The 10923-nt window shown below is 48.9% G+C and overlaps 1 protein-coding gene across 1 annotated transcript; it reads right to left on the bottom strand.

Annotated features, from left to right (window-relative positions):
* Positions 1 to 738: 738 nt before the first annotated feature.
* Positions 739 to 3581, bottom strand: LOC123402859 (lysine-specific histone demethylase 1 homolog 1). Its single transcript, XM_045096821.1, has one exon. The coding sequence runs from the start codon at positions 3454 to 3456 to the stop codon at positions 985 to 987; it is 2472 nt and encodes an 823-aa protein (XP_044952756.1). The 5' UTR covers positions 3457 to 3581; the 3' UTR covers positions 739 to 984.
* Positions 3582 to 10923: the final 7342 nt, after the last annotated feature.

Genomic DNA, 10923 nt, shown 5'->3' with positions numbered 1-10923 from the left:
TTGTCAAACTGATAGGTACTTAGGTGAAAGAATGTACATCACACTTATCATTTGATCAAACATTGCTTCAGCTGCCGCCTCCTAGAGAGCCTCTATCTTCAGCTTGCTGAAGAAAAGGAATAATCAACACTGACATGTTTTGCAATTCATATAAAACCACATTCCAGAATAAGCAACAACGCACATGTAATCACTGAGACTGAATCCTGAAATAAAAGCAAAAGCGCTAACAAAACAAGAAATGACAACAACAACAACAACAACAAAGCCTTTAGTCCCAAACAAGTTGGGGTAGGCTAGAGGTGAAACTCATAAGATCTCGCGATCAACTCATGGTTTTGGCACATGGATATCAAGCTTCCACGCACCCCTGTCCATGGCTAGTTCTTTGGTGATGCTCCAATCCTTCAGATCTCTCTTTACAGACTCTTCCCATGTCAAGTTCGGTCTACCAAAACAAGAAATGACAACTTGGAGAAATATTCCAAACAATAACGAGACACAAGTACATCTCACCACACCCAAATGGAATATATTTTTGCGCATATGAGCATCAGGAACCTCGCATCCTTTTTTGTCCACACATCCCTAGTTATTATTGTTAGAACAACTAGTGTAGAGAGAAACCTTAAGCCTTGAAGTCCAATCACATGCTAGCAAGTGCTAGATCACAACACAAAAAAGAACTACTATGCATCACAATGTCATTACAGAAGTTTCAGAGAGATGTATCATGTCTGAACAGAAAGTACCGATAAGAATTCGATTATTTCCCATGGTGATATGATCTTCAATGAATATCCATGGTTTAACCAGTATTACATGGCACAGCTTACACCTTGATGAGAATTGAGAGATATATAGCAATCAATGAAATGAATGAATTACTTGAAAGGTCAGTAGCTATGTTGGACTTGCAAACTAAATGCTCGGAGCTGACAACTGTTATAGCTGAGTCAACCATTCCAACATCATGACTGGATGCTACTTCTTAGAAGCAGCCTTTATCCGTGATATGAGGCTTTCCCCAGCATCACCCAAGCCATCCAATCCCACGAGTTTTGTCCCAAAATCTCGGTACAGTGTACTCAACCGCTGCTCGTCGCCTTCCATTGCAGCTAGCTCAGTTACATTCTTCCGCATTATTAGGCCGTACAGGAAAAGTGAACCAGAGCCTAACTTTCTGGCACCAATTCCAACACGCAGCAATGATGCTGAATCAGGTTCAGATATAGATGGGTCATGCAGAACTGAGAAGCCACCAAAAGCAACATCAGGGGTGCGAAAGAGATCATCCAAATCAATGTTGTCATCTTTAACAATATCTCTGACTTCATAAATGATATCTATTTTCTCAGATGAGTCAACCTTTTTTGCTCTCTTTCTAGCGGCTCTTACAATATTGGCAGCCTCTCTGTACCCACTAAGCAGAGCTCCATGCATTGTTGCAGGGTACCGCCTATTTGTTGCCTCCCCAGCGAAGAAGACTCTATCAGCAACACTCTCAGCCAAAATATCATAATCATCACCAGATGACCCAATAGCCACATGGGAATATGATCCATATGAAAACCTGTCAGTGCCCCACCGAGTGCATATTGCCTGCAGTGGGTTTGGTACCTCGATCCCCATGGGTGAAAAGATTTTTTTAAGTGTGTCTAACACCTTCTCAACATTTTCCATTGGTGACTTCTTCTCAAAACTGATAGCAGATTCCCCAGCAACAAGGGCAACAAGCAGTGGACCTCCTGAGACTGAAGAATAGCTATAGAACAGGAAAAATTCACCTCGTTGACTAGAGTCCTCAGTCAAATGCCCAAATGTATCAATCCTGCCATCCCAGAAGTCAAAAGGGAATAACATCACAACCTTATTAAGAAGCCCAAAACCCAATCTCTGAATGGCCTCTCGTTTCTGAGCTGGCAGCTGCGGCACAAAATCAATGTCCCCCTTCTTAAGCACACCAAGGGGAACAGTGCAGAGCGCCATATCACCACGGAATGTCTGCTTATCAGTGTAGACCAACACACCATCACACCCATACTGTATCCTTCGCACATTCTGTCCATAGAATATCGGGACACCATCAGCAAGCGCTCGGACAAATTGGGAATTGCCACCAGGTATAAAGCAATGGTCACCACCCATTTCGTATGGATCATCCTGGTCCCAGAAGGCCATGGAGAGATCAGCAAGAGGAGCGGCATTGGCATACTCCAGGTTGGCCAGATGCCAATCAAGAAGCATCCGTTCCTCTGGCTCAGCGGCAACACCATGCGCTGCCCGGAATGCCTCGAGTGCCATGCCAAGTGACACATCCACACCGTGTGGGACACTATCTGCGATAACCTGCCGCAGCTGGCAAACCTTGTCAAGAAGCTGGTTAAAGGCAGCTTCAACACGACCATCCATGTCAGGGTCGACTGGGCGGCCATCCGGAAGATACAACGGGCACTTGTCCCGCACCTTGTGAAGTGGGAACCCAAGCTGCCGCGCTATGACACCAAGGGGATTCCCATTAATACCAGTGAGCACACTGCCTCCCAGATCAGCAGAAGCAGCAATGTCAGGATAGTCTGCAGCAGAGGACCTCATTGTCTTAGTAAACACACGGCCACCTGGGCGGAGTCGGCCTTCGACAATGGCAACCTTGAAGCCAAGGGACATAAGGTGGCGTGCGGCGGCGAGGCCAGCAAAGCCAGCACCTACAATGAGGACAGAAGGGGGAGGATGGGAGGGAGGGGGGATTGGGGGTAGGGAGACAATGGAGGGGGCGAGGCCAAAATTGATGTAGGCATGGTCCGACAGGAAAGAGTGTGCAGCGGCGACGAGGGGCGCGTGCTCGGCGCGAATGGATGCGAGCGCGGCGTTGGACGCAACGGGGGAGAGGGGATTAGAGCGCCAGAGCGCGAGAATATGGTTACGTACGACGAGGTAGTTGGCCTGGTCCGTGCCACCTATAACTGGGATGACGGCGGCGGCTACCTCGTCCTCGGAGAGGGTGTCCGCGGGGAATCCCGCCGCGAGCGCGATGGTGGCCTCGGAATCCAGCTCCCGCGCCAGGCGGAGGGAGGAGTTGGTAGGCGGGCGCCCGCGGCGGCGCGGGATGCCGGCGAGATGCGCCGCGGTGGCCCCCGACGAGGAGGAAGCGCGGAGGACGCGGACGCCGGCCGTGGGGATCATGCCGGGGAACTGCTTCTTGCGGCGGCGGCGCTTCCGCGCGACGGTGGAGTCATCGACGGCCGCGGTGGTGGAGGGGGCGGACGGGGTCGGGGAGGACGTGGGCGCGTCCTCCTCCATGGGCTCCGCGGACGCCGCGGCGTCTCCCCCGGCCGCGTCGTCCTCCATGGGCTCCGCGGCGGCGGCCGCCTCGTCCTGCTCCATTGGGACGAGAGCTAGATGCCCCGCGGCTTCGGGCGCGTCAGGCGGTGGTTGCGCCTCGTTGGCTTCGTCCATTGGGGTTTCCGGGGATGGATGCGGCGAGCTCGGCGACTGGATTTGGGAATTGGGAGGAGGGTTCAGGGGTTGGTTTAGGGCCAGAACTGTGCGGTGGCCAAGAGAGGGTCGGGACTCGGGAGGGAAGAGCCCCATGGAATTATTTTTCCGTATAACATGAATGAAAGCGTACTTTGCTTCTCCGTTACCGTGCATAGTTGATGCAATCCGTTCCCTCTCCCCTCTCCCTCTCACACGCGTGACCATAGGCGACCCGTGTCCTCACTCACTGTGTCGATGAGGCCATGGGTTCTCTCATCTCCAAGCATACCCATATTTGCTCTCAATACCCAAAAACTGTTTTTTTGAATATTGGAGGCAAAAAACTAGCTCCAAGAACATACCCATGAATGGTCCTCACAAAATTTTTTTTTGGGTCACTACCCAGAATTGGCATATATGGGTATTGTGGGGCAAATACCCATCTGACCCAAAATCAGCGCGGGGAGTACCAACTGCCCGAGCGGAAACTTCCCCGACTCCTCCCTGACCCCCGCCTGCACGACCCCTCCCTGACCCCCACCTCCCTCCTCCGGCCACCGGCGAGCACGGACGCCGCCGCATCGAGCCGCCCGTCCGCCGCATCGAGGCCCCGTCGCCCGGCGCGGGGCGGCCGATTCTCGGCGCCGGCGACTCTCCCTCCGCCTTCCCGACCTCCAGCACGCCTCCTGGACCTCCGCCCCACCTCCAGGACCTCCACCCCGCCTCGGCCGGCAGCGGCGAGCTCACGCGGCGCCAAGCTCGTGCGGCAGCCGACGACCTCACCGCGGCAGCAGGAGGAGCGGCGTGCGGCCGCGTCCGCTTGCCCGAAGTCCTCACCGCCTCCCTCCCCACGTCCCCGACAGCCGCCGTGTCCCCGACGCCCTCGCCGGCGCAAATCGCCAGAGATTGAGTATGAGTTGAATGGACACAAGTACACGAAGGGATATTATCTTGCAGATGGGATTTATCCACAGTGGGCAACATTTGTCAAGCCCATTCCTAACCCTCAAGGTAAGAAACAATCTCGTTTTCATAGTGCTCAAGCAACCGCTAGAAAGGATGTGGAGAGGGCATTTGGGGTTTTGCAAGCCCAATTTACTATTGTTCGTGGACCGGCTAGGTTTTGGGACCAAAAAACCCTAGGGAGGATCATGACGGCTTGTGTGATATTGCACAATATGATCATCGAGAACGAGCGTGGTCAAGATTTTGATCACCACTACGACTTTATGGGGCGGGTGGTGAATCCTCGTAGACGTGCTGACCGCGTGAGTCACTTCCTTCAAGTTCATCATGAAATTAGAGATGCAGATACTCATCGACAACTAAAAGAAGATCTCATCGAGGAGTGGTGGAAGTGGAATGGAGAACAAGATACTTGAGTTCGTATTTCGATTGCTAATTCGGTTTCGTTTGACATTTGTGTTTGATTTGATGAACATTGTGTTGTAATATGCACTATTTGTTTGACAATTTGAGAATTTTAATTTAGCACGTTTGAATTGATTGTATTTGTGATTCGGTTGCATTTGCACAAATAGAACTAGAAGCACAAAGAATGGGCTATCAAGTTTTTGGGTATCCAAATATGGGTAAGCTTGAAAAGCAGAATTTTTTTTGGATACCCAAACCTTCTCTCTCCTCTACCCATAATGGTTTTGACTACCCAAAATATGGGTATGCTCTTGGAGATGCTCTTACGCTCATTGCGTCCTTGATAGCATGGTGGGGAAACCATGCCTCTTTGTGCTTCACTTGTATAGTTGGAGTTAGGTTTTGTGTTTTTCGCGACGTGCGACGAAGCCTGAGCAAACTCTATCGTAACCAGACATATTCATTTTTCCCATGTAATTTGGAAGGTACTTTTTGTGCTATTTAATAGCTTAGATGGTATGTCACTGTCAGAGTCCATACAACTGCCTAGATTGTCGGGGTTGTATCTCTCTCATTGTCACAACTGTGTTTTGACGCTGTCGCCGTCTAAGACTTCTTTGATCCCAACTCCATCTCGACAATGTCCTATTGACGAGGTTGAGGGGTACGTGAAAACCCAATTTTGTTGTTCCTTTGGCATGACGGATCTCGTGTTCATGGGATGTGTGCAGTTGTCCTCTCGAGCAATATTAGAGAGGAGACAAAGATATAAGAATAAGGTAGGGGGTCTAAGGATGAAGGATCTGATGATCTGCCTCGACAATGTGTGCCACATGTGGATGTAAACCAATTTATTTCATAAAAACCTACATATCCATTTCGATATTGCTACTAATCCATAATTGATTTAAATGGTTTCAAAAACCTTTCTTAAACTCTTTACCACGGGGAATTGGGCCAATCATGGACCAAATCATGTGCATATATGTAAGGGAGCAAAGAGTAGATAAGGAGATCAAGTGGAAAGTGCAAGAGAACCAACAAAGTGTAAGGCGGCCATCCATATGTGTTCACACGCTCGTATGCACGGTCGTATGAGGTGCCGACGGTGCCGCCTCGTCCAAACCTACAAATAGCGTTAAAGGGTCAACGCTAGATGAGAAATAGATCATTCGTCAGACTTCCATCTTCGCCATCCACAACATCCAAAAACCCTAGTCGCTGCCATTTTCCATTTCCATCCCCATAGCCATCTCACCACCATCACCGCATCATTCATCCTAGTTAGCCATGCCTTTTAATTGTGTATCACCATTGACAACTATTGTAAGACATAATATCAATCAAGTATTCCTCTTAATGTGTTCTTCAATGGTTTTTTCTTGCGATCTAATCGCAATGTGTGAGTAATTTGGCAAGGTTATGGTTGGAGGGATCGATGGATTTACTTTGAACTAACGTCTGGTATGTGTGAAATAAAATTGCTTTGTAGTTGTCTCTTGTCTTGTTCGCTATCTGATTCCCTCTAGGTACCTAGGATCACGGATATCGAGCTACGGAGAGGATAAGGGAAGAAAGATCGTGAAACACTTTTGAACACTGGTGGTTGAGAAGTTTAGTATGGTAACATGAATCATATCTATGGGTATATAATAGGTGTAGTCATTAAAGTCCAATGCTTTTGTCTGATCCTATCTTAATTAACGAGGCAACCCTACACGATGGATATGGCCTTTGGTTGGACAACTGACTCCCAATGCAAGACGTGTTTCGGTCAAGACGTAATTTGGACACATCCCCCATTTCGATACATTTCAAGCACATCTTGACGGGTGTCTTCCAAGGCAGAAATTAATATCACCCCATTCACAACTATATGGTTGTAAGAATAAGTCCTCATACACATGTCAATTTTTATTTATAAGTGCTCATTGTGCAACTCGATTTTGATCCGGTCCAAAAAGTGTAATTTAATACTATTGCATTGTTAGAAACCCTTGTCTTCGAGGTGCACTTCCACTTGTGGTTTCGATAAATCAGGGATGTGGGAAAAAAGCAAGAATCATTTGTGCTCCTTCACCAGATCACTTAAAGGGATGGATCAGTGGTTGGTCTAGGATTCGGGGAGCATGGGGGTGATCCTTAACTGGCACACAACAACAACTTTGGCTCCACTCACATCACTCTTCTTGGGATCATGAAGCGCTCATGGTCGATGGTGCTCGCTCGTGCTCGACGCTAGCTAGTGGTGATGACGACAATTGTAGAAATATCCGAGGGTTTCATTTGAATATGTATTCTGGTGGTTTTCCTTAAATGGTTGTGGAAATGTGTCCTCTCCCAGTGTCTCGTGGTTTTGTGTGGATGTGTTCTAAGTTGACATTTTTTAATTGGCACGCGTACATTTCTCAAAAAGAAAGGTTAAGCTAGTGTGTAACTCATTCTTACACATGGCAACTAGACTTGTACTCCATCCGTCTCAAAATAAGTGACTCAAAAATGACTCTACTTTAATACAAAGTAGAGTCATTTTTGAGTCACGTATTTTGGGACGAAGGGAGTAGTTGATAAATTTCTATTAAAGAAGTGCCTAATCATCATGCTTGGTTTAGGGTATCGACGGGAACTCTCTGTAGGGGAAGATAAAACCCTTAGCCACAAGGAATCGGTCTTGATCTTCCCTAATAATAAAGCGCGGAGCGCTTCTGCCGTCCATCATGGCACTTTTACAAAAAAAACTTCTATTTTGTTGAAATCAACCCGCAGTCCCTTCCTAAGTGGATCTGAGAAAACGCTTCATTGTTTCAAAAAGCCCCCTACATTTGTAAGAATTTCAATCGCGATCCTTTATCTCATCTTATCCAGACGCTCCATCTCCAGCACCGGCGAGGTGACGGGCGACGCGGTGGCATCGTGGGGCGGCCTTCCGGCGAGGCAGGAACAACCGTAGGTCGGGGATGCACAGTTCCCTCCATTTCTCGGCTGAATTCGGCGACAGCTTGAGGTCCGTCGAGCTGGAGCTCGCGGGGGCCCAGCCGCGCCCGCCCCGTCCAGTGCGCGGCCGTCTCTGCGCTGTTGTCGTCGTCGTCGTCCGCATCTCCGTCTGCCTCGGCCGTCCCGGCAGAGCGGCTGGAGCCGTGGGTGGAGCAGCGGGAGGGCGGCTACTGGGTGCTCACGGAGAAGTACCGCACCAGCCTGAACCCGCAGGAGATTCACCAGCGCCATGTCTCGCCGCGACGCACCGTCCTGCCGAAACGCGTTGCCGGCGGTCTCATGGTCGTCGAGCAGGTGCAAGCACAACTCCAGGTTATGAGACCCCACCCAGCGGGAGAGTCCTTGAGGTGCGGCGACTTGGGGACATTCAGCACGAGTTCGTGGCCGACGTGCACGTACGCGGACGCCTGTCGGAGGCCGGCCAGCGCCCACAGGCCGCCCACCACTCCGGCGACGGAGGTCTCGAGCGTCGTCCGGGGGAGGAGCGGCACGAGGACACCGACGTACTTGTCTTATCTCATTTTTCTGCAGTTGGCTTGGTTAATGTGTGCTTCGTGGTAAAGATGACAGATAATGGTAAAGAAAAGTCAGGCTCAGGAGCAGCATATACAATCAATCTAGAGATCTTCAGTAAGCGGCTTAAGGTGTTTTATGACCATTGGAATCGAAACAAGTCTGATCTTTGGGCTTCTTCTGATGCCATTGCAATTGCTACCCCGCCTCCTTGTGAGGATCTCCATTATTTGAAATCCACTGCTCTGGATGTTTGGTTACTTGGATATGAATTTCTAGAAACCATAATTGTCTTTATGCAGAAGCAGATACATTTCTTATGCAGCCAGAGGAAAGCAAATCTCATTGGAAACCTCAAGGATGCTGCAAGTGAGGCTGTTGGTTCTGATATTGTCTTGCATGTGAAGAGCAAGAATGGGGATGGCATTGACCTGATGGATGAAATACTGTATGTTGTTTCTGCTCAGTCGAAATCTAACACTCCAGTTGTTGGTCACATTGCAAAAGAGGCACGGTAAGCTCCTTGAAACATGAGCCAATGATCTGTCTTTTGGAAGCATCCATGAGAAAAAATTGCATATACCTTGGTGAAAGATTTGGTAAACTGTGACCATGCCCAGCCTCGACAGTGGCTATCGATAGAGAAAAGAGATTCTCGTTTGGATAACCCCTCAACCTCCTTTGCCCTAAGTCTGCATATGCATCATTTTCGTTCCATGTGTTGTTCCCGGGTGCTCCTGTTGCTGGTTTGTTGTCCTCGATCAGTGCTTTTATGTGTTTGTGCTGCTTACTATGTCCAAACTCCAAACCCCCCTGTTACTGCTGCTTGGGCTAAGCCTGTGGCCCCTGGAGATGATGTCTGCATACTGCATATCAAGCTTTCTAGGGTGGCAAAGGTTTTGCGCTCTTGGAGTCGTATATGAAAACCAGGTTACAACTTGCTGCTCTCCAAATTGGCTTTAGCAGGTTATTCTGGGCCTGGACCATGGCACCATGCTCAAGATCTCCGCGATCTCATGTTGTCTAACATTCCTCTCAAACAGTTCCTGAGGTTTAAGATCCTTGCACTGGCTGCCATCGCAAGATCCAAAATTAGACAGTGTTCAAGAATTTAATGGCTCAAGACAGGAGATGCCAACTCAAAACTCTTCCACTTTAAAGCCAATGGCCTATGGTCTTGAGGGAGAAGGTGACATCTTCTTAATTCTGCACGAGTCAGATGAAGCGTGTAGGTAAAGAATTTCAGGCAAGGTTCTTTGAAATCAGGAATGCTCAATGCACTACTATAAAGGTTAATTTATATATCTCTTGGTTTCTTCATATTTTCTTCATGGATGGTAATATGGGAAAGCAAGTATTGAAGCTGCACTTTTTTTAAATCTCTGAGTTTTCTCTTGGATTATAATATTATGGGTTAACTTATTATAACAGAAAGTATCCTAGCAAACCAAACAATGCAAACTTTTTTTAGCCATTTTACAAAGATGGCAAGGCCGACAACATAATTCTTCATGTTGAGAATTGTTAATGTGGGTCATAAATCAAACAATTACTCGTGTTATAGGCTACGGGATGTGATGCTCTTTTTTTCTCCCGGTGCAACGCACGAGCATTTTTACTAGTAGAAGAAAAAGAAGGTGACCTAGCATGGGGTTCCCTCACCTCCATTGGCTACCCCGATGGTGGCAATATGGAACGGAACTCTGCGACCTTGTTCCACATGTGTCAAATAGTCTAGGGTTCTTATTTAAATGATTTTTTTGTCCATGGATTTAGCTCTAGCGGTCATAAATAAGTTACCACTCGATGGGGGTTGTCTCCCACCGGGTAGCCCCATGATGACCTAAAACCCAACAAAAGTCGATGGCGGCCCTCTTAGGGAATGAAGCATGGAAAATAAAAAAAATCTACGAACACCCAATATCTATTTATGGAGATGCATATCAATGAAAGGGATAGTGTGTCTACGTACCCTTGTAGACTGTTAAGCTAAAGCGTATATAACGCGGTTGATGTAGTCGTACTCTTCGCAGTCCAATCACGATCTGATCAGATTTAGCACCGAACGAACGCACCTTCATGTTCAGCACACGTGCGGCTCCATGACGTCTCCGCCTCCTTGATCGAGCAAGAGAAGGCTGAGTAGTAGATGGGATCGCTAGCAACTCGATGGCATGTCGGCGATGGTGGTGGTGCTATCCGTGCAGGGTTTTGTCGAGCACTGCCAAGATCATGAACGGAGGAGAAAACAGAGTAGGGAAAAAGGGAGGGTTGTGCCAGAACTTGGGGTGCGATCGCCCTCCCTCTCCCACACTATATATAGGGGCAAGGGGGGAGGGGCGCCAGCGCTAGCCCCTCTTCCAAGGGAGGGGCTGCCTGGGGGGAGCCTTGGGCCCCAAGGCAAGGGGCGCCCCCTTTACGATTTCCTTCCCACCCTAGGTGCATGGGCCTTGGGGAGGGAGTGGATCCCAGCCCGCAGAGGCTCATGCGCCCCCTCCTTAGCCCATGTGTACCTCGGGGCAGGTGGGACCCTCTTGATGGACCCTCGGTGACCCCTCGGCACTC

The sequence above is a fragment of the Hordeum vulgare genome, chromosome 6H (assembly GCF_904849725.1).
Source record: "Hordeum vulgare subsp. vulgare chromosome 6H, MorexV3_pseudomolecules_assembly, whole genome shotgun sequence".
Lineage (NCBI taxonomy): Eukaryota > Viridiplantae > Streptophyta > Magnoliopsida > Poales > Poaceae > Hordeum > Hordeum vulgare.
Note: the sequence above shows the minus strand (reverse complement) of the source record. Positions and strands in the feature narration are given on the sequence as shown.